This window comes from Pristis pectinata, chromosome 37 (genome assembly GCF_009764475.1).
Source record: "Pristis pectinata isolate sPriPec2 chromosome 37, sPriPec2.1.pri, whole genome shotgun sequence".
Classification (NCBI taxonomy): Eukaryota; Metazoa; Chordata; class Chondrichthyes; order Rhinopristiformes; family Pristidae; genus Pristis; species Pristis pectinata.
The window spans coordinates 8252110-8276584 of NC_067440.1; the positions used below are offsets into that span (position 1 = coordinate 8252110).

A 24475-nucleotide genomic window follows, 5' to 3' on the forward strand; every position below is an offset into this window, starting at 1 on the left:
GCGGGCTGCAGGCAGGCTCTTCTGGTCACCGGGAGCGGCTAGTGCCCAGTGGTTCGTACCCCGGAGCCTCCATGCTGTGCACTCGGAACCCGGAAACAAGTGCGGAACTCGTCCTGCAGGGAACGGACACAAAGCACAGGCACTTGTCACTTAGCTCGGACGCTGGAATGCCCCTGCAAGATTTGAAAGGGTGCAGTGGGCAGCCTGCAGTGCCACTGACCAGCAGCAGGGGGCAGCCCTGTCTGCTTCCCCCCCACCCCCACACCCCCCTGTATGTTTAAGCCTGCACAGAACAGTTCTCTGCCTGGGATGTGAATGAGTCCCCAAACAATGCTGAAACTCCCCCCTCCCAAACCAACCTCATCCCTCAACCCAGTCCTTCTGTTGAAACACAAGTCACACAACATCCAATTCGTCTCCAGCAAGCACCCAGAGACTGCAGATACTGGAATCTGGAGCAACACGCAACATGCTGGGGAAGCTCAGCAGGTCAGGCAGCTTCTGTGGAGGGTAATGGATAGTCAACATTTTGGGTCAAGACCCTTGATCTGGACTGTCCATTTCCCCCCACAGATGCTGCCTGACCCGCTGAGTTCCTCCAGCAGTTTGCTGCTCCAGATTCCAGCATCTGCAGTCTCGTGTGTGCCCCGACCAGAAATATCTCCCCAGTTCTTCACAGAAGCAGTGCCATGGGGCATTTACAACCACCTCCTTCGATTAACAGCACATCCCCTCTGTTGATGGGAGTATTGACCAAAACAAAAGCTACAGGTGCTGGAAATCTGAAAAAAAGACACAGAAAATGCTGGAAACACTCAGAGGGGGAGAAGAGAGAGAGAGAGAGAGAGAGAGAAAAAAAGAGGGAGAGAGAGAGAGTCAGTCAATGTTCCTTTGCCCATCAGCCTAGATTTTTCATTCAGGTCTCCAAAGTGGGGATTGAGTTTGGAATCTGCAGAGACGAGATGGTGCACAACTGCAGGGAGCAGAGAGAAAACACACACGGCCATTTGTCCAGTCGCTCTTAAAGCTGTCACTGCGGTGGGCCCTACCACTAGTCACTCACCGTGGTCCAGAGCAGCAGCACAGAAGCCTCTTTGAGCGAGACCTCCTGACACGTGCACTTGACGCTCCACTGAGGCATCCAGTAGAGGAAGAGGAGCAGCAGGCCACCACTGCACACGGTGCCTGCACCCACCAGACCCATCTTCCACCAGCAGGGCCGGTAACCAAACACCTCCTGCCAAGTCAAAGCAACACAGCTGGTCAGCGAAGTCTAGAGCTGTCTGTCTCCACCCCAACCAAGCAATCCATCCCCACCCCAATCAACCAACCCAATCTGAACCCAACCCCAACCATCCCCACCCCAATCAACCAACCCAATCTGAACCCAACCCCAACCATCCCACCCCAATCAACCAACCCAATCAGGCCCCACCAACTGATCTGTGCCAACCCTGACCCGATTAATTCCACCCCAACTTACCCCTCCCACCCCAACCGACACCCTCTCCATCCTGACCAACCTCAACCAACACCCTCCCCCACCAATCCATTCCCGCCGCAACCACCCCACCCTGTTCGTGGCATCAGTTGCCACAGACCAATAAGCACACCCGGCCCCCACCAGAACCACACTCTTTCCAAAGCTCCTCGCTCTCACTCCCCTCCCACCAGCTCCTTGTGCCCCACGCCCCTCGTCCAACTACCCCTCCTGGCCACACAATCGTTCCTCTGCAAACCCCGTGTGTCCCACCCCTCAATCTCCCCCATGGTCACAAACCCTCCATCAGCTGTTCCCCAGACCCCTCTGCTACCCTTCCATTACCCTCTCCAACCCACTCCCATTGCATACAACCTCTCCTCCTCAAACCCCCTTTAATTCCACCCACCTCGCCAACTGCCACCAATCCGCAAAAACCCACCCTTCCCAAATTCCCAACCAGCCACAAAGGACATCAACGCCTCTACTTCCTCAGAAGGCCAATTCTTGTAAATTCAGTACATCCCCAATGACCCTCACTAATTTTTACAGATGGACGACAGAAAGCATCCTATCCGGACGCATCATGGCTTGGTATGGCAACTGCTTTGCCCCAGACCGCAAGAAGTGGCAGAGAGTCGTGAACACAGCTCAGTCCATCACGGAAACCAGCCTACCCTCCATGGACTCTGTCTAAACTTCCCGCTGCCCCAGGAAAGCAGCCAATGTAATCAAAGGCCTCTCCCACCCCAGTCATTCTCTCTTCTCCCCTCTCCCATTGGGTAGAAGATACAAAAGCTTGAGAGCACATACCACCAGGCTCAAGGACAGTTTCTATCGCGCTGTTATCAGACTCTTGAACGACCTCTCATATGCTAAAAGGTGAACTCCTGATCTCCTAATTTACTTCATCATGGCACTTGCACCGTCTAACTGCACTGCACTTTCTGTAACTGTAAAACTATATTCTGCATTCTGTTTTCTTTTTACTACCTCAGTGTAATTATGTATGGAGTGATCTGTTTCGCTGGCAGGCAAACAAAGCTTTTCACTGTATCTCAGTACATGTGACAATAATAAACCAATACCCATCTCCAAACTTGCCCCCCAGATGAGATAACAATGTCTCCAACCCTTCTTTCCCAATCTCCCACCCTCAAGAACAGCTACTTCCCTTCAACCATTTGGTTCTTGAACCAACCTGCACAACCTTAATCACTGTCTCAGTTTAGCAACACTATGGCCACTTTACACTACAATGAAATTTGTTTTGTCTTTGGTTCTAATTGTGCTCTTTCTTGTACAATTTCTTGTGCAATTTATGTTTAATTTATGTTTTTCTTGTGAATGTTATCTGATGCTATGTGCCTGTGATGCTGCTGCAAGTAAGTTTTTCATTGCAACCTGTGCACACATGGCCTTCTGCATATGACAACAAACTCAACTCTGACTGACTCAGCAAAGTAACTACAGCCATCTCATGCTCCCTCAAGCCTAGGTAGCCCCTTCCCCCACCACGTCCATTGCTGTCAGTCCTGTCCCCACCTCTATACTGCAAGGCACTCAGAGTAGGAGAGGGCTGGGGTAAGAATGGAGTGGGGTAGGCCCCCCACAGCTCACATCTCATCCTCGCTCTCCGCATTGAGATACCTCTTCTCCGTTCTCTCCATTTGTCCCTCTGTCTCACCACTCTTCGCCCCCACCGGTGCAGCCCTGAGGAGACAAGCATCAAGGTCAGGGGTTGACCTAAGACCCCGAGGGGAAGGGAGTTGTGGGTGACTGACGCCAGCCTCTGAGGTTCCAGGGTTAAATAATGAACAGAGATTAGGCTACTGATGACGCAGCGGTTGGTAATGGTGCCCACAGTTCCAGAGACCCGGGTTCAATCCCAACCTCTGCCACTGTTGTGTGTGGAGTTTGCATGTTCTCCCTGTGACCGTGTGGGGTTTCACCCGGGTGCTCCAGTTTCCTCCACATCCCAATGACGTGCGGGTTGTTAATTATCCATTGCAATTACATTACCTGTGTTATAGGGAGAGGCTGGGCAGGCTAGGACTTTACTCCTTGGGGCATAGGAGACTGATGGGTGACCTTGTAGAGGTGTAAATAAAATCATGAGGGGCAGAGATAGGGTGAATGCACTCAGTCTTTTTCCCAGGGTTGGGGAATCAAAAACTATAGAGGGCATAGGTTTAAGGTGAGAGGGGAAATATTTAAAAGGGACATAAGGGGCAACTTCTTAACACAGAGGGTGGTCAGTATATGGAATGAGCTGCCAGAGGAAGTGGTTGAGGCAGGTAAAATAACAACATTTAAAAGACATTGGATAAGTACATGGATAGGATGGGGTTTAGAGGGATATGGGCCAAATGCAGGCAAATGGGACTAGCTTGTGGGCACCATGGGTTTGGCATGGACGAGTTGGGCCGAAGGGCTTGTTTCTGTGGTGTATGACTATGACTCGAGTGTTGCCTCCTAGGGTGTAGGTAGGTAACAAGAGAATCTGGGAGGGGAGTTGATGGGAAGATGAGAGAGAATAGGTTACAGGAAATAAATAGGGAAATGGGATGGCTCCAAGAGCCAGCATAGATTCAGTGGGCCAAATGGCCTCCTTCTATGCTGCAAGAAAATATAGGAAGCATTCCTTGGAACTTAGAAGGCTGAGGTAAGATCTAAAATGGGGTGTTTGATTATAGCCCTGTCACATCAACCACTTCCTTCCTTTGAGATGGTGAAGTGGTTGGCATAATTGTTAAATTAGACTCTCCACCAGCCCCACCTGAAGACTGTTGGATCTGTAAGTCAAAGTTTTCTCAGCACAGGGACTGAGGGCATTTGGTTGGGCCAGGAGGGAAGTTTTCTCTGGAACGGCAGAGGCTGAGGGAAGACCTGACAGAGGTATGTAGAATTATGTCAGGCGTAGATAGGGTAGACAGTCCTTCTCCCAGGGTGGAAATGTCATATACTGGAGGGTGTGGGCTTAAGGGAGGGGGGGGGAAGTTTTAAAGGAGATTTACGTGGCAAGTTTTTGTTTACACAGAGAGTGGTGGGTGCCCGGAATGTGCTGCCAGGGGTGGTGGTGGAAGCAGATACAATAGTGGTGTTTAAGAGGCAGTTAGACAGGCACATGAACAGGCAGGGAATGGAGGGGTATGGATCATGTGCAGGCAGATAGGATTAGTTTAACTTGGCATCATGGTCAGCACAGACAAGGTGGGCCAAAGGGCCTGTTCCTGTGCTGTACTGTTCTATGTTTCAATGTTAAGGTACAGAGAAAGCAGAGGTGACTCGAGGGGCTGAACGGACTCCTCTTTTTGGTTTGAAGTTCAGAGGATGTTTTGTGATTCACAGTGGAAACAAATTTCAGCATCACTGACTGGTGGGGTTTACTTTCTCGTCCTCTCTAATTAGTGTTTGCATTCAATTAGCCTTGGTTATCGGGTCTGATTGCCAGTGTGGAGTGGAGTGGTGAACCATGTCTGCTCTCTGGAATCTTAATAAACACGGTGAAAACCCACAGATTATGCTTCAAAACACTGGTGAGAAACCATTGTCCCAGGACAGCACAGGCAATGATCCAGAGAGAACATGGAGGGAGGAGGGAGAGAGGGAGGGAAGGGAGAGAGGGAGGGGGGTGAGCAGAAAGAAAGAGAGAAAGAAAGAAAAAAAGGGGAAATAGAGAGTGCAAGCGTTAGCCAGTGCAAGGGAGACAGACACAAACAAACAGATAGGAACCCATGCGCATGCAGACAAGGAGACATACGCAGGCAAGAGAGGCAAAGGCGGGGTGGTGGTGGAGGGAGAGAGAGATGTAGAGTCAGGGACACACAAAGATAAAGAATTTAAGACAGCTCTTACTAAGACATCACTGTTGGTACATGCAATACCTGACCACAGACAGTGTGAAGGCAAAGCAGAAGTGGGTAAAGAGAAAGGACTTCTGTGTGTGTGTGTCCTGTCTTTGCCTGAAGTTTCTGTGTGTTTTGTGCTTCCATTCTCTGTATCACCACAACCCAGAGCGAGTCACTGACCTTGCTTTGGGTGGATTAGCAATGAGCAGACCAGAGACTCCAGCTGGCCTTCAGGGAGGGTGGGGGGGGGGGGGGGGGGGGGGGGGGGGGGGGGGGTGGAAGAGAGAAGGAGAAAAAGGGAGAATGAGAGCGAGCGGGGGTGGGGGAACAACGAGAGCAAATGGGGGGGGGAGCGAGAGAGAGTGAGGGGGGAAACAAAAGCAAGCAAGGGGGGGAAAGGGACGGGTGAACAAGGGGGGAGGATGAGACTGAACGGGGCGGGGGGGGGGGGGAGAGGGGGGACCAGAGCAGGCGGTGCGGGGCAGGGTCCGAGAGTAAGCAAGGGGGGGGGGTTGGGAGACCAAGAGAGAACGAGAGCAAGTGGGGGGGGGGGGGGGGGAGGGGGCCAAGAGAGAGAGCAGGAGTGGGGAGGTGGAGGGCGAGCAAGGGGGAACGAGAGCGAGCGAGGGGAGTGGGGGGGAGACCGAGAGCAACTGAGGTGGAATGAGAGCGAGAGAGCGAGGAGAGAGAGAGCGAGAGAGAGAGAAGTGTGCACTGGGAGCACAGCGATGGCAGGCACGTTCTTTGGTTAAAGTGGTCTCGAGCCCTGCTGGACCCAGGGTGAGGGGGAGCCGTGACAGATGTGTTACTGGTTCAGAAGTTCAGGTTCAAACTGCACCAGGACAGAGAACCTACTCTCTCAGAAGTCCAGCCAGTAAAAGCGTTGGCAGTTATTGCATAATTTGGGCTTACGGATGACTGCGTGACAACACACAGCGACACAAGGTGTGGGAGCAGGAGTGAGCCACACACTCCCTAAGCCATTGAATAAGATCACGTCTGATCCTTGCCTGACTGGTTCTCATTTCTTTTCATGTTCCCTGATTCCAAAAATCAAACCATGCAAGCAGGGGTAAAGGAATTGTCGGTGTTTCGCATCTCTCCTCCTCCGTGTCCCGATACAGAGCCTCGACCTGAAACGTCAACGATTGCTGCCTCCGCCCCCCCGCTCCCCACCCCCCCACAGATGCTGCTCGACCTGCCTGAATTCCTCCAGCAGATTGTCTGCTGCTCCAGATTCCTGCATCTTGCAGTCTCTTGTGTCTCCTCCCCGTCATCAATCCATCCCAACCTGGATACTCAATGACAGAGCTTGCACATTTCTCTGGAGAAGAGAGTCCCAAAGATTCTCCATGAAGAAATTGCTTAGGGCAGGGTAATGATTAAGCAGCAGGGTTGTGGCTGCTGCCTCACAGCTCCAGAGATCCAGAGATCCACACCGTCCGGTGCTGTCTTCATTGGAGATTTGTATGTTCTTCCTGTGGGTCCCCTCCAATTTCCTCCCACACCTCAAAGACATGCAGGTTGGTAGTGTAAAAGGTAACTGGATATGTAAGGGTTATAATGTACAAACTGTTATTGCTTCAACCATGGCGGACTATAATTATGACTGCAAGATGTGCAGGTGCTAGGGAGGCTTAGGCACATCTTGTTTTGCTAAAAAGTTTGCTGTAAGCAAACCACCCAAGTATGTGCAACTCCGCATGTAGGCATCTTTAGATTAAGTACAAAAGGAGGGATTACAAACATGTAAATCCTTGAGTGGGGATCAGTACAGAGCTCAGGTTACACTGTTTACTCTTTCTCTGTATCCCTCACTCCTGCTAGTGTTAGGACAATAAAGCGCTTATTGTACGCTCCTTGGTTCTGCTGTTGTTTATTACAGCGCGGACCTGACTTCCACAGCAGATAGAGAGACAAGCAAGGTGCTGGAAACTGGAGCAAAAAGCAAACTGCTAGAAGAACTTAGCGGGTCAAGCAGCGTTTCTGTGGAGGCAAAGGGCTGGTCAAACGTTTCAGGCTGAGACCCGCATCAGGTCGGTGATTAAATGTTTCTCAGTGTAGAATTAAAAGGAAGGTCGATGGGAATGTGTGAGAGACCACAGGGAATAAGGAGGCGGGGATGAGACCAATGGGATTGCTCCCTTGGGAGCCAGTATGGGTCTATGGGATGAATGGCTTCCTGGTGTGCTGGGTACATAGCAATTTCATGCCTCTTTTGGGTCATCCAAGAGCTTTAGAGCTGGTGATGTATTTTGGAAGCATGGGCAGTGTAGTGATGGAGGACACATGGCAGCCCACATACACTAGGCAAGCAGAGAAGTGGTCATCTTTGACAGGGAACTTGAGTAACCTCCTCCTTGAAGTGGTCCAATCAGATCTTTTACACCAAGCGAACAGCCTCGATTTAACTTGGTAGCCAAGAGAGAGCTCCTCCAGCAGTGCTGCTGTGGAATGGCAGGTTTGATTTTACCATCCTGAGCAGGATTTAATCAATTAATTCTAAATTAGCATACACAGGCACCTTGGTTGGCATGGATGAGTTGCGATGAAGAGCCTGCTTCTGTGCCGTATAACCCTATGAATCTATGGTGGACTCCTTATCCTGTAACTGTGCTCCTCCTCTGCACTCACGTTACGATGTCTTGTTCTTCTAACCTCCCTTTTACTTCAATCTTTCCTCAGCAATCTGCCCTGTCACTCCACGTACCAATCCAGTAACTTGACCTCCAAGGCAAGCGTATCCTTCCTGGGATAAGAAGGTCAACTCTCCTCCAGATGTGGCCTCACATGGAGGAAGAATGTGATGAAGTGGTAGCTATCCCCCAGTGTGGTCTGGTAAGCTATTTAGAAGATGATCACCAACAATGAGTCAATTAGGGCACTTAGTGCACTTGACTCGAAGGGTTTAAATAAGGAATCCAATTTAGTCTGATCATAAGCAGCAGCTGGTTTGTTTTGTAATAGGAGAACTAACTGCTCACAGCAGGCAGGTTGAAGTGCATGGTCATTCAACACAGAAACAGGCCCTATAGCACAATGAGTCCTCACCGACCAATCCACACTAATCCCATTTTGTTTTCCCCTCAACTCCCCCCTAGATTCTAGCACTCACCTACATACTTGCGGCAATTTACCAACCCGCATGCCTTAGGAATGTAGGGGTGAACTGGAGCACCCGGGGGAAACTCCCAGGGAGAACGTGCAAACTCCACACACACAGACAGCGTCGGAGGTCAGGATCGAACCCGGGTCTCTGGAGCTGTGAGGCAGCAGCTCTACTGGCTGCGCCACTGACAGAAAAGTGAATGAGTAAGAGAACTCTGGTGTGCGAGAGAGGGAGAAATCCAAATGAAAACCCAGGCGATAGAGAAGGGAAATAGGCGAGCGTCAATTGAGAAATCAGTGTCTAAGACAGCCAGGTTCTGGGGATGAGAGTGGATTAGGCAAAAATGGTCCCACCAGCAGACGTATTCATAACCCAATGACATGGATTTAACACAATGGCAACAGATTTTGTTTTGAAAATGCAGTGAATTGTGAAAGGACAGTTTCTGTGCAGGAATTTAGGGAAATTCTTGAAAAGGAGAATAGAAGTACCAGATGGTGGGACTATGCACTGTCCCTGTAGGAGGACTTACCCCCTTGGCTCTGGTCTCTATGTCAGCTGAAATGCTGCCACTGTACGTCCCAGACCTTTTCCTGGGGGCTCGATCGGTAGATTGCCTGAGGGAGAGGCAGAGAAACACAATCATTAGCAAATCAGCCCACAATTAGGCAGGTGCCCCTGCAACTGAGGAGGCATCAGCCACTTCCCCGAACTTGGAATCGGTTTATTATTGTCACATGTCAACGATCGGTTTGTAAGACAAGTTTTTCACTGTAGCTCAGTACAAGTGACAATAATAAACCAATACCAATACATGTACCGAGCTACAGTGAAAAACTTGTCTTGCATACCGTTCATACAGATCAATTCATTACACAGTGCATTGAGCCAGCACAAGGTAAAACAATAACAGAATGCAGAATAGTGTCACAGCTACAGAGAAAGTGCAGTTCAGGTAGGCAATGAGGTGCAAGGTCATAACGAGGTAGACTGTGAGGTCAACAGTCCATCTTATCGTACTAGGGTACCATTCATTTCCTAAAAGTCAGACAGTTGGCTATTTTGCCGTGGCTGCTTCCAGGAAGCTGGCCATTTTGTGTAACACGCCTGTATGAAGTCAACCCCTTTGCGCTGACTACCTCCAAACGGTCAGCTATTTTGTACAACGTACCTGTATAAAGTTGGCTGTTTTGTAGTGGCTGCCTGGGCAAAGTCCCTTCGATTTACCAACCTGCTCATTCAAACTGGCCTCAAACTCAAGAGGCAGGCCCCAGGGCCTATAAATAAATAAGCAGTGCCAGGCTTATCATCTATGCAGCTGCTTGTGTCGACAGATTCCTGGGAATGTTCCGGCGGATTCCCGGGAATGAATGCGTCCACAGAAACATTGGCACTGCCACAACAGCAACGTTGCTCTCTTTGAAGGGACCACCTCCAAATTCTGCTACCCCCCCACCCCCCCCCCCCCCCCCCAGCTCACAACCCAGGGCCTTTTATCAATGCTGGTAGGATTGTGGACCGCGCTGGATCCTGTTTGTTAACAGGATGTTTGACTACAATGGGCCATCAAACGAGCGCAGATTCCGACAGCAACTTCACAGGCTGGAGACCCTCACCCGTCCTTGGAAAATGGGAATTGGGCAGGGGAAATTATGAACCCAAATGAAGGAAAAGTAAATGGAGCTATTAAGACCACCTCACTCAGCTCGGACAGGCAAACAGTGGAGGGGTTATCCCCTGCTTCAAGACATCCATCAAGGTCAGACATCAGCTCAGTAAATACTTACGCTCCAGATTAGATCCCACCTGTCACCCAAACATCCTTTTTTGTTTCACAGTTCCACCACACTCCAGCCCTCCACTACTGCTTGCCTCGATTCCAGTTCCCTCGCCACTCCCACAGCCCACCCCTTCACCAATGTTCCCCCACCCCTTCTCAATGGTTCAACACCTCCTCTCAACCGCAGCTTTCCCTCCATTGACTCCGTCCACACTTCCCGTTGCCTCGGGAAAGCAGCCAACATAACCAAGGACCCCTCCTGTTATCCCAATTTAAGTTCCCACTCCTGCCTGCTGCAAAATCACACAGTGCCATGGATTAATTCTGTAAATCACATTTATTAGCAGTATACTACCAGGGAGAACTCTCCTTAACACTCATTCAGTCTTTATCAGAGGTCTCCACAATACAAAGGAGCAGACATTAGCTTATACAGTCCTTGTCACGCACACTCAATCAATGCGGCTCCACAAGATTCGATCAGGCGCCTAAGATACAAAGACAAACATCACACTCATTGTTTTGTATAATTGGTTTACAATCAAGTTCTGGACACAGTAATTACCACCTGGTCTTGAGTCAGGGGCTTGCATGGTATTTTTTTCATTAGTTATATGCACGGTCACAATTTCTTAACCCTTTGCTTCCTCACTCCCACCCCAGACATTCTCTCTTCTCCTCTCTCCCATTGGGCAGAAGATACAAAAGCTTGAGAGCACGAACCACCAGGCTCAAGGACAGCTTCCATTCCACTGTTATCAGACTTTTGAACGGGCCTCTCACACCCTAAAAGAGGAACTCTTGATCTCCCAATCTACCTGGTCGTGGCCCCTGCACTTTGTGTGTCTACCTGCACTGCACTTTCTCTGTAACTGCAACACTATATTCCGCATTGTGTTTTCTACTTACTACCTCAGTGTACTTATGTATGGAATGATCTGTCTGGGTGGTACACAAGACAAAGACACTGTAGCTCGGTACGTGTGACAATAATAAATCAATCCAAACCAGTAACACTTCACCTTGCCAGCTCTCCCCACCTTATCCCTGGCGGAGCAGCTGTGACTTGAAGGGTCCCATCAGTCTACAAGTCTGAACCTTTGGCTAGGGGAGGGGAGAGGGATGAAGACACCTGGGGCTCCTTACCCCACATCACAATGACCCTTCCCCTCTCGTGCTGCAAGATGCAAGGTGAATATCGAGCCAGACTTGGCCGTGATGCTCCCCATAAGGGTGGAAAAAAGTGAGCAGCTTCCTGGGTGTCTACATCTCGGAGGACCTACCCTGGGCCCAGCACATAGATGCAATCATGAAGAAGGCGCGCAAACACCTTTACTTTCTTAGAAGCTTAAGGAGATTTGGCATGACATCGAAGACTCTAACAAGCCGCTACAAATGTAGAGTGGGAAGCATTCTGACTGGTTGCATCACAGCTTGGTTTGTGAACTCCAATGCACAGGAACACAAGAGGCTACAGAGACTCGGCCAGTTCCATCACGGGTACAGCTCTCCCCTCAAGGTTCAATGACAGCTTCCTCACTGCCATCGGGTTCTTGAACTGACCTGAAAAACCCTAATGCTCCCTCTAACTACACTCTTTTTCTTGTTCAACTTGCACTAGTGTCGTTGTATTTATTGTGCTGTGTACATTATTGGTAATTGGTTTATTATTGTCACATGTACTGAGGTACAGTGAAAAACTTTGCTTTGCATGCCATCCGTACAGATCATTTCATCACATGTGAATCAAGTTATATATAATTTATGTTAAGTTTACATTACCTTATGTTTGTCACGTACTGTGCTGCTGTTGCAGGAAGCTAATTTTCATGGCATTTATACCCTGTGTATGTATGCCTATGACAATAAACTTGAATCTCACTCAAGACTGTACCACATTTCTCACTCGAGACCATCCCACACTTCCTTGGCCATGGGAGAGTTCGGTACTAACAGGTGAGTGTTGGGTATCAACCCCACCCAGCTTTCCTGCAACCCCCTCACCACTCTGAGTTCAATCAATGTAAAGAAAAATGACTCAGGACATCCCTAAAAACATCCCACAGCCACTGAAGTAGTTTAGAGGCGTTGCCTCTGTTGCGATGTAAGAAATGAGGCAGCCAATCTACCCTCAGCAAGCTCCCATGTCCAGTTACTTGATAATGATCCCATAAATTATTCAACTGAAGTCAGGGAGAACCCTTCCAACTTTCCAGGGATTGCCACCTTTGTGGACACTGCCGAGTAACTGTGCCAACAAGGATCTTCACTCCACCAGGACTTCAATTGTCGTTTATTGCTAACATTAAGTATTGTTCATTAAAGCTAAACAAAAACCTCGAAAATAGAGGACACGTGCCTTAAAGAGTCAAATGCATTATAGAAAAATACATAAGTAGAACATCTTTAAACTTGAAGAAATTTGACTACAAGTCATCACTGGGTAATGAAAGATTCCGTTTTTACAGATGTCCATAAGTCGATTTTGTCCATAAGTCGGAAACTACACAAAAAATATCAGTCGATGTGGTAATCACACCTCCACAGTGTTGTAACGAATGGCATCAAAAGCCCACAGGGCTGATAAGGAAGAACAATTAGTAAAAGTGGAGAGAGGAAACTAGTTCTGCTGTCTGTAGGAATGAATGTGTGTACCTATGTTGGACTTTTGAATTTAATGATATTACGGAAGCTCACTTGTATGTAGAGAGCGCAAGGAAGTTAGATATTCATAACCTGGGGACAGCCTGTAATCTTTTTTCTCTCTTTCCCACTTCTTGAAGGGTCTTCAATCCAAAGTGTTAGCTCAGTTTTTCTTTCCACGGATGCTGCCCTGACTTCCGAGTGTTTCCCGCATTTTCAGGTTCTGATTCAGATTTACGGCATCTGTAGTTCCCTTGATTTTCCTTCCTCCCACCATCTCCCTGCTCCCTGGAGTCCAAACGATCACTTGCTGTTCCCAGTCTCACCAGGAACTGCCAGGCCCACAGTTACCGCTGTAGTCTGGCGGATTGACCTCTACCTTGCAGAGGCTGGGTGGCAACTCTCAGACACCTCTTCGTATCGATCCCTTGACCTTGACCCCGACAACGATCAGGCCAGTGTGTCCCATACCAGCACAGATCCCATTACTTCAGGAGATCTCCCCTCCACAGCCTCCAACCTGATAGTTTCCCAACCCTCTACTGCCCATTTCCATCTCCTAACCAAGATTCACAAACAAGCCTGCCCTGGTAGACCAATTGCTTCTGCCTGCTCTTGCCCCACTGAACTTATCTCCACCTCCATTCCACCAGTCCGAAATGTCAATTGTCCATTTCCCTCCACAGATGCTGCCTGACCCTCTGAGTTCCTCCAGCAGTTTGTTTTTTTGCTCTGAATTCCAGCATCTGCAGCCTCTAGTGTCTCCACAGTTACAGTTGCTACATGACAGGGTGACAGGAAGTAATGGCAGGAACTTGGGGTGTGAGGGGAAGGCTGGCAGACAATGGCTGACTCATTCATCACGTGAACACGATCTGAAGCATCAGAATCCAGTGATATTGCTCAGGGTCTCTTGGTCTCCATGTGATTGCAGGGTGAATTTCAGTTAGCTTTTCTTTGATGCTGAACAGACTATAATTATGCTGTTTCCTTTCCCACCTGTTTCCATAGCTAAGTTCACTATTTACAGCAATACAAGACAGCTCGACACTTTGGGGCTGCTAGTCTGGCGGATTTCTGGACTATTCTCCAATCCATTCTTAATTTTTTTTAAAGATATTACACAATGTTATAATCAATTTTACAGCAAGCTCAATAAGTTTGAAGAGAATGGGAAACTGGGCTCAGGTGTTTAAGGAGAGTGCGGGAAGCAGGGCCCCGCTGAGTCCAGTGGGAGCAGGAAATGAGACCCCGATGAGTTTAAAGGGAATGCAGGAAACAGAACCAGGCAAATTTCACAGGAGTGCAGGAAGCAGGGCCCTAATTCCCTGGGGGAATTGGGGACCATGGGAACCAATGGCCCATGAGTTTCAAGAGAGCATGGGAACCAGGGCCCCAGTGTGTTAACGGAAGTGCAATTAAATATTAGCCAGCACACTGAGAACATCTCCCTGTTCTTCTTCAATGACTTGAAGGCTGGCACCTCCAGAAGTATAGCACGTGGAATGGGACTCGGAACGTCAGTCTGGATTACGGATTTGCTTCTGGAGTACACTGGACACTGAGCCATGCCCATCATCCAACCTGATGCACCTCCCTCAAGAACCTTTCTCTATCAATAAATTTATACGTAGGCATGGAGTCAAAAAGAACAGAATAAGGTCCTTCAGGTTAGCTCGTCCACGCCAGCCATGATGTCTACCTGAGCTAGTCTTATTTGGAATTAGAATTGCAATGGTTTATTATTGTCAGATGTACCAAGGTACAGTGAAGAACTTGTCTTGCATACCGTTCATACATATCAATTAATTGTACAGTGCATTGAGGTAGTACAAAGTAAAACAATAACAGAATGCAGAATAAAGTGTTACAGTCACAAAGAAAGTGCAGTGGAGGCAGACAATGTGCAAGTGCCATGACGAAGTAGATTGTGAGGTCAAGAGTTTATCTTATTGTACTAAGCAACCGTTCAATAGTCCTATAATAGCGGGATAGAAGCTGTCTTGGTGGTATGTGCTTTCAGGCTTTTATACCTTCTGCCTGATGGCAGAGGGGAGAAGATACAAGATATAAGAGAAGATATTTATTTATTAGTCACATGTACATTGAAACACACAGTGAAATGCATCTTTATGCGTTACTGAGAATGTGCTGGGGGCAGCCCACAAGTGTCGCCACTCTTCCGGCACCAACATAGCATGCCCACAGCTCCTAACCCGTACGTCTTTGGAATGTGGGAGGAGACTGGAGAACCCGGAGGAAACCCACGCAGACATGGGGAGAACGTACAGACTCCTTACAGACAGTGGCGGGAATTGAACCTGGGTCACTGGCGCTGTAATAGGATTACACTAACAGCTACACTACCGTGAGAATGTCTGGGGTGGGTGGGGTCTTTCATTATGCTGGCTGCTTTACCGAGGCACCAAGAAATATAGACAGAGTCCACGGAGGGGAGGCTTGAGGGTTTCCGTGATGTGCTGAACTGCGTCCACAACTCTCTGCAGTTTCTTGCGGTCACGGGCAGAGCAGTTGCCGTACCAAGCCATGATGCATCCAGATAGGATGCTTTCTATGGTGCTTCGATAAAAATTGGTGAGGGTTGACAGGGACATATCAAATGTCTTAAGCCTCCTAAGGAAGTAGAGGCAGTGGTGAGATTTCTTGGCCCAATCTACGTGGTTGGACCAGGACAGGCTATTGTTGATTTACCTACATTTGGCCCCTACCCGCTAAACTTTACCTGTCTAAACACCTTTTAATCATTACAGCTACCTCTGGAAGCTCATCCACATACCCACCTCCCTCTGTGCGAAAAAGTTGTCCCCTAGGTCCCCTTTAAACCTTTCCCATCTTAAACCTAAGCCCTCTAGTTTTAGACTCCACTACTGTGGGAAAAAGACTGTGACAATTCACCTTAACTATACCCCTATACAACAAGTAAACTTCTGTTGCTTCGTAATGGGACAATCTTCCTACAATAAGGAAGCTGAGTAAGTTTGTCTTAATCTCCCTGAAGTTCCAGAGAAAGAGGAGTTCTTTGAGACACAAGATTCTGAGAGCAACTGACAGGGGTGGATGCTGAGAGGTTGTTTCCTTGAAATAGCCAGCCTAGAACTAGCAGGACGAGTCTCAGAACAACCCATTTAAGGGCGAGATGATGAGAAACTTCTTCACTTGGAGGGACGTAAATGTCTGGACTTCTGTACCCTGAAGGGGTGTGGATGTTCTGGCGAGAACTGCAATACGGAATAAACTTATTCAAACTCAAAGCAGAGTTTATTGTCATATGGACAAGTACGTGTGTGCACAAGTGCAATGGAAAAGTTACTTGCAGCAGCAGCACAGGCACACAGCATTAGAAAAGCAGCATTCACAGGAACGACATAAATTATACACAATTTTTTCAAGAAAGAACACAATTAGAAAAAAAAAGTCCATTTCAGTTGTTGAATGAAGTTGAGATTCTAGCAGGCAAGGATGACTCTAGTGTGAAGAATAAATGTGTTATGAATAAAGTTGTAGGCCTTCTTAATAAGGGGCTGGGTAAGTCTCACCTGGAGGCCAGGTAAGCCCCCATTTTGAATTGAGAGAAGGGAAGTTGTCAACTTTGGTGCTAAGAAAAGATTTGCTAACCAAAAGAGTAAGTGCAGGAAGGCTGGAAGATTTTGGCACACCAAGCGAATTAAAGGATGGGGCGGGAAAATAAACTGAACGTACAATCAGCCTTGATCCTTCTCAGTTGACAGAACCGGCTCATGCATCCAACTACCCTCACCTTTCTAGCTCTCGGATTGTAAACAGACACCCGATGTTCGCCAACGACAGCGAGTCACGGAAGGAGCATTTATACAACTCAAATGAGGGAATGTTATGAGGGCCGATGAATAAGCCCAGTGTTAATTTGTAAGCTTGAACTAAACTGCAATAACATCTTTGTTTACATTCAATGAGTCAAATTTATGTGTAGACACTACTCAGCAGGATCAATGTTTAATTGGTTACGGATGTTAGGTTCCCACCTAAAATATCCCGGAATCCCTCACTGCTGAGCACAGCCACACATCAGAGGGGACTTTTACTTTTATTCCCTTTTAGCTCAGAATATTTGGTGGTGGTGGTGGTGGTGGTGGCGGTGGGGGGAGGAATTGGGGTAGCTTAAGGGGAACAAAGTTGTGTTCATTTGTCTATGTTTGTAATGTACTGTGCTGCTGTTGCAAAAAGCTAATTTTCATGGTGTGTGTTTGTAACCTATGACAATAAACTTGAAAACGGGGAACAGGGCAGAGATTGTATTGTGGAGGGTCATGGCTGTCAAGTGACAGCACTGCCCACTACCTGGTCAGAAGACACACCACTGCCAATCAAGGTTTGGCCCCGCCCCACCCATCAGCGCACACCTGACCATTGGCCTTTGTAAATTACCTGGGTTGGACCACCGCCCCCCCCCAGACCTCCAGCACTATAAAGGGCACCAAGTGTGCTTAGCTCTTCCTCTTTTGTCTCTGAGGGATCACCCTGCTTCACTCCAGGCCAAGGACCGTGGGACGGCACTGGAGAAATCATTGGTGAGGTGTGCACTGTTAAAGGGTTGGGAGCGTGTTAGTTAGTATCCCTAGTAGCACAGAGCCCTGCCTGCACTGAGTCAAGGGGCGGCAGGTATCGTATTGTTTTTCCTTGATTGTATGTACCTACTTCGTTTTGTGTGCGTGTGTATTTTACCCCCATTGCGATTTTCCCACACTTGTTATAAACTGTGCGCGTGTGTTATCCCCATTACCATTTTCCCACGTTTGTCTTTAGTAAATACATCACTTATCTCCAGACTGTGTTCAGAGCCCTTGCCTTTTGAGACCCCAAATCTGTCTCACAAGAGAGACTCACCACACAATACCACTGCCCTCCCATTCCCCTCCAGCTCTCTCTTGCGAGGAAGCTGGTTTGATGCCTGTTCCAGACACCTTTTCATCCTGAGGGTGGTTGGAATTTGGAACACACTGCCTGAGGGGGTGGTGGAGGCAGAGGCAACATTGAAGAAGTATCTGGATGAGCACGTGGACCACCAAGGCATAGAAGGGCTGGTAAGTGGGATTAGTAGAGATGGGTCAGCTGGAGATGGTGGGCTGAAGGGCCCGTTTCTATGCTGTGGAATCCTTTTATTTCAGGTTAATTCCAGGCCAAAGCTCCCAACAAAGTAAGCAGAATGATGCATTATCTTTCTTATGAGATATTAAACCAGGATTCAGTCTGCCCTGTCAGGTGAATTTAAAATATCTCACAGCTACAATTTGGAAGAACACCAGATCTTATCAATATCCTATTCCCCAGAGCTAATGATAAAGAGTTCTCCTGATAACTATTTACCAAAAACACTAATAGGATAATTTCTGTCACAGGTTGTATGGTTGGTTGCTGTGTTCCCTGTATTCTATAGATGTACAGTGGAGAGTATTCTGACTGGTTGCATCGCAGCCTGGTATGGAGGCTCCAATGCGCAGGATCGCAAGAGGCTGCAGAGCGTTGTAGACTCAGCCAGCTCTATCCCGGCACAACCCTACTGTGTGCAGTTTTGGGCCCCATATTTTAGGAAGTATGTGCTGATGTTGGAGAGGGTTCAGAGATTTACGAGGATGATTCCCGGAATGAAAGGGCTTACATATGATGAGCATTTGTCGGCTCTTGGACTGTACTCACTGGAGTACAGAAGAATGAGAGGGCACCTCACAGAAGCATTTAGAATGTTGAAAGGAATGGACAGAGTAGATGTGGCCAAGCTGTTTCCCTTGGTGGATGAGTCCAGGACTAGAGGGCACAATCTTAGAATTAGAGGCTACAGGTTTGAAACAAGAGTTGAGGAGAAATTTCTTTAGCCAGAGCGTAGTGAATTTATAGAATTCTTTGCCACGTACTGCAGTGGAGGCCCGATCATTGGAGGCGTTTAAGGGGGAGATAGATAGTTATCTAATTAGTCAAGGTATCAAGGGATATGGGGATAAGGCCGGAAATTGGGGCTAGAAAGGAATAGTTTTTTTTCTACTCATGGACATTCCCCCATTTCTCATCTTTTTTCTTTTTCTTTTTCCCTTTCTTTTCTTTGGAGCAAACTCGATGGGCTGAATGGCCTACTTCTGCTCTTGTCTTGTGATCTTGTGAACCCTCCCCACCATCAAGGACATCTTCAAGAGGCAGTGCCTCAAGAAACCGCATCCATCACTAAGGACCCTCACCTTCCGGGACAGGCCCTCTTCTCGTTACTACCATCAAGGAGGTAGACTGAAGAACCACACTCAACGACTTAAGAACAGCCTCTTCTCTGCAATCAGGTTTCTGAATGGTCCATGAACCCATGAACGCTATTCATTACTCCTTTTGCACTATTTATTTTGTAATTTATAGCAATTTTTATGTCTTGCACTGTACTGCTGCCGCAAAACAATAAATTTCATGACTCATGTCAGCGATGATAAACCTGATTCTGTAATACAGCCAAATCTACACCAAGGCTGTGAAAAGTGCTGCAATAGAAAAGTCTTCATCTGGGTACACAGTGCTACTCACCCTCTACCTGCTAGACTTTGGCACCAGGTCCCAGCACGCAGGGTACGTCATGCACAAGTCAGAACACAACACCAGGGGCAGGAAACAAAGGATCAGAGGCAGAAAGGTAACCTGAGCAACTCATGTCAGCCGCTGCTGCAGACAGAACTGGCTCACCTGCCTGGCCCACGCACCCCTCTCCTGAAACACAGCTCGCCAAAGGCACCCAGGAGGGCAAAACAACACTGTCCTGCTCCCTCAGTCCTGCAAACCGAAAGCCGGCAGACAGCACACAGACTTGTGGCACCGCACAATCACAGGAGGTGGCCAAACAATGTCCCACAGCGGCCAACCCTGCTCTACAATAATGGCCATAGAAAAAGGCCCCTTCCTGTATTCACTTCCTTGGAAACACACCATCATTTAATCAGTGCTCAGATCCAAAGCTTTCTTTGTGCCCGAGTGTGTGCTGGTTGCTGCCTGTCTACAGGCTCTGGTGGACACAATGCACTTGGGTGGCTGATGCATTCACCAGAGACGTTATGATAAACACACGGGAAAGTGGCATTAGGTTCAAGAACCGCATCCCGAGAATCAGCACAAATTCCAGAACTCCTCTCCCTGTCAGCTATCCCCAAGGAAAGCTGGAGTTTTGCTTTCTTGACTGGGCAGCTACTGGCGGTATGTGAGCTCAGATGGAGGTGGCAGGCTGCTCTAACTTGCACCATGATTGAACTCAAACTGGCCTCTGGCATTGGACATTTAAGTTAAAATCAGGTTTATTATCACAGACAAACGTCATGAAATTTGCTGTTTTGCAGGAGCAGTACAGTACAAGACATAAAGGTATAAAAATTACTATAAGCTGGTATCAGGAATGCAAAGGTCTGGCTCAATTTTCCAGCTTATCTCCCAAACCCAGAAGTCTAATGCAAATTTCAAAGCCATTGTTTCCTCCCACTCTCAGCTGACAGCTATCAGACCGATGGTTTATACAGCAGGAATGAATTAAATTGTAGTCATACAGTGTGGAAGCAAACCCTTCCCCACCAAGTCCACACAACCGTCAGTCACTCTTTACACTAATCCCACTTTTATGTTAATTCTCCCACATAATCTTCAACTGTCCCCAAATTCTAACACCCATCTACACAGAGGGACAATTTACAGCGGCCAATTAACCCACCGACCCCAGACGTCGTTGGGATGTGGGAGGGAACTGGGGCACCCGGGGGGGGAAACCCACACAGTTGGGAGAACGCGCAAACTCCACAGAGAGAGCATCCAAGCCTGGATTAAACCCGGGTCACTGAAGCTGAGGCAGTGGCTCTACTAGCTGCCCATCCCCTTGTTGGGTCTCCATTTTGTTTCTTGAATTGTGACCTTGTGTTTGCGTTGCCCCTCTTCCCATCTTACTGCATCAGCAATGAAGACTTTCTGGAAATGTGGACCTCATTGTAACAGTTTGCGCACAGTAAGCTCCCACAAATAGCAAAGTGATGAAGACCTGACTGTTTTACTCACGTTGAGGGATAATTTTAGCCAGGATACTTCATGCTCAAGGTGATACATTTTGGGAAGTCAAATAAGGGTATGACTATACAGTAAATGGTAGGGCACCAAGGAACATTGATGAATGGAGAGTCTTCAAGTCCAAGTCAATAATTCCCTGAAAGTGGCAACACAGGTGGACAGGGTGGAGAAGAAGGTATACGGCATGCTTGCCTTCATAGGTCAGGGTACAGAAAGTAAGAGTTGGGACGTTATGATACAACTTTACAAAACACTAGTTAGGGTTGAGAGCTTCAAGTTCCTGGGAGTGAACATCACCAACAGCCTGTCCTGGTCAAATCACATAGATGCCATGGCCAAGAAAGCTCACCACTTCCTCAGGAGGCTAAAGAAATTTGGTTTGTCCCCTTTGACTCTCACCAACTTGTACCGATGCACCATAGAAAGCATCCTATCTGGATGTATCGCGTCTTGGTACGGCAACTGCTTTGCCCAGGACCGCAAGAAACTGCAGAGAATTGCGGACACAGCCCAGCGCATCACTCACCAGCCTCCCCTCCTTGGACTCTTTCTTTACCTCTCATTGTCTTGGTGAAGCAACGAGCATAATCAAAGACCCCACCCACCCAGGACATTCTCTCTTCTCCCATCTCCCATCAGGTAGAAGATACAGGAGGCTGAGGGCACATACCACCAGACTTAAGGACAGCTTCTACGCCACTGCGATAAGACTATTGAACAGTTCCCTTATACAATGAGAATTTTCACACAGTCATGTCGGACATTCCTTTTATCAAGTGACGGGTACACCAGATGTTAAACAACACACCAGAAGAAACATCCACTCTACGATCTACAGCAGCGCTGCTCTGTGACAGTTAACAATTTGGAATCAGAATCAGGTTTATTATCACTGACATATGTCTCAAAACAATTTAATGGATTCTACTATGTGAATATCAGCAAATCAACTGAAGATCATTGGCAAAAGAACAAAAAGTAGAATATTGAACAATCTTTTTTGAAGGAAGGTTAGGACGTAGAATGCCGAACCAGAAACGATGCAGAAAGCAGAACTCAGAATTTCTATTAAGGAGGAAGTAGAGAAATACACTGAATAGAAGAATTAAAGGATTATTTTAAAGTACATAGAGCAACAATTGTTAGGTAGGCAGGGTATTTCTCCTGGGTGCCATAGCCAATATTTGAGCACATTTGACAAGCGTGGAAGACCTGTTTCACCATGCAACATTTGTGTAGAGTTAAAGAACTGGCAAGTTCAAACCCAGACAATATTGCATAGAGGCCAATTGACTTATCAATTCCATACCAGTTGCTTGCAGAGCAATTCTCATTACCTTTCTCCCCCACACCCCTGCAAATCACTCTCTCCAAGTTCCTATCCGATTCCCTTTTTGAAAGCACCCATGATTTCACTTAAAAAAAAATTCCAGTCATTATCACAGTGCATGGAACCTTGCTCTGTGTCAGCAGCTATGTTTCCTTCTTTCTTGCACTATTTATTTATTTTTGTAATTTATAGTAATTTTATGTCTTTGCACTGTACTGCTGCCACAAAACAACAAATTTCACGTCAGTTATAATAAACCTGATCCTGATTCTACAACCGTGACTACATACCAACAAGTACTCTGTTGGCTTGAGTCACCATAGTGCAGTAGAGAACTTTCACAGTTCTTTTCTACACTGCCTGATGGCTCCCAATGCCATTGCAGACAGGCATCACCCAAATTAAGTATTAACATTTCATCCTGGTGAATCATGAATCCACCCTGGTGATGTGTTGCACTTAATGTCAGTCAAGTCTAACTGGATGGCATAGCATTCTCAAGCAGCCACCTACTCTTTCTCTGGACACCATTTCCCATGCTCTCATGGGATATCGGCAGGAATTCCCTGCATTTTTCCTGCATTACTTTCACAACTTCAACAGCGGGAGATTACATGTTTAAAGGGGCAAGCTAAACAGCAGGTGCAGTTGGCACGTTTGACAGGAGTGGAAGATAAGATGTACTTCACCGTGCAAAGTCTGTGAACAGGTAAAGAGCTGGTAAGGTCACACCCAGACAATGTAGGACTGACAGTGTGTTCTGGGAGGAGACGAGGATGGGGCCTGGAGTGGGGGGGGGGGGGGGGGCGCGTGGAAGACAAGGGAGTGGGGGAGGGGTGGGGGCGAGGAGGACGGGGGGGTGAGGATGACGAGGGAGGGGGGGCGAGGACGACGAGGGAGGGGGGCGAGGACGACGAGGGAGGGCAAGGGAGGGGGGTGAGGATGAGGAGTGAGGATGAGAGGGGGTGAGGATGAAGGGGGGTGAGGATGAAGGGGGTGAGGATGAGGATGGAGGTGATGAGGGAGGATGACGAGGGAGGGGGGTGAGGATGAGGGAGGTGAGTTTGGAGTGGTGAAGACGGGGGTGAGGACGAGGGGGGTGAGGACGAGGGGGGGTGAGGACGAGGGGGGGTGAGGACGAGGGGGGGTGAGGACGAGGGGGGGTGAGGACGAGGACGGGGGGGTGAGGACGGGGGGGGTGAGGACGGGGGGGGTGAGGACGGGGGGGGTGAGGACGGGGGGGTGAGGACGGGGGGGGTGAGGACGGGGGGGGGTGAGGACGAGGGGGGGGTGAGGACGAGGGGGGGTGAGGACGAGGGGGGGGTGAGGACGAGGGGGGGTGAGGACGAGGGGGGGGTGAGGACGGGGGGGTGAGGACGGGGGGGGTGAGGACGGGGGGGGTGAGGACGGGGGGGGTGAGGACGGGGGGGGTGAGGACGGGGGGGGTGAGGGAGGCAGGGGGTGAGGATGAGGCAGGGGGTGAGGATGAGGCAGGGGGTGAGGGAGGGCAGTGAGGATGAGAATGGGGGGTGAGGATGAGGGGGTGAGGATGAGGGGGGTGAGGATGAGGGGGGTGAGGATGAGGGGGGTGAGGATGAGGGGGGTGGGGATGAGGGGGGTGGGGATGAGGGGGTGGGGATGAGGCGGGGGGTGGGGATGAGGCGGGGGGTGGGGATGATGAGGGAGGGGATGAGGATGAGGGAGGGGGGGTGAGGATGAGGCAGGGGGTGAGGATGAGGGGGGTGGGGATGAGGGAGGGGGGATGAGGGAGGGGGTGAGGATGAGGCAGGGGGGGTGAGGATGAGGCAGGGGGGGTGAGGATTGAGGGGGCAGCGGCCTCACCTCGGTGAAGCTCCACATCACATGGCATTGACGGCCCCACACTGCGTCGGCGGCTCCTCTCAGCCTCGGGCCTTGGCTCTGTCCCGCTCCTCACGCCCCGGCGCTCTCTCCCGCTCCGGTCTCTCAGGCTCCCGCTCCCCGGGCCTCACGCTCCGATCTCCCGGTCTCTCAGGCTCCGGCTCCCCGCGGCCGCGCTCCCTCTCGCCGTCCGATCAATAGCCGGAGCCGGGAATCCCTGACGTGAGCCGCGAAGCCCGGCGCGCCGTCCAAATCCCGCCCACCGTCACTCGTCGCCTGATGACAGGTCCCGCCCACCGTCACTCACCGCCGATGACAAGCCCTGTCCAATGAAGAGCTTCACTCGGAGACA

The 24475-nt window shown here is 49.1% G+C and overlaps 1 protein-coding gene across 1 annotated transcript; it reads right to left on the bottom strand.

The window, feature by feature from the left end:
* Position 1: 1 nt before the first annotated feature.
* On the bottom strand, positions 2–24414 carry LOC127586551 (polyamine-transporting ATPase 13A3-like). The gene is made up of 5 exons (XM_052044590.1): positions 24106–24414; positions 8973–9057; positions 3100–3193; positions 1064–1237; positions 2–113 (listed from the first exon to the last, which is right to left on the bottom strand). Exons 3-5 carry the CDS (start codon positions 3148–3150, stop codon positions 39–41), a joined length of 300 nt encoding a protein of 99 aa, XP_051900550.1. The 5' UTR covers positions 3151–3193; positions 8973–9057; positions 24106–24414; the 3' UTR covers positions 2–38.
* Positions 24415–24475: the final 61 nt, after the last annotated feature.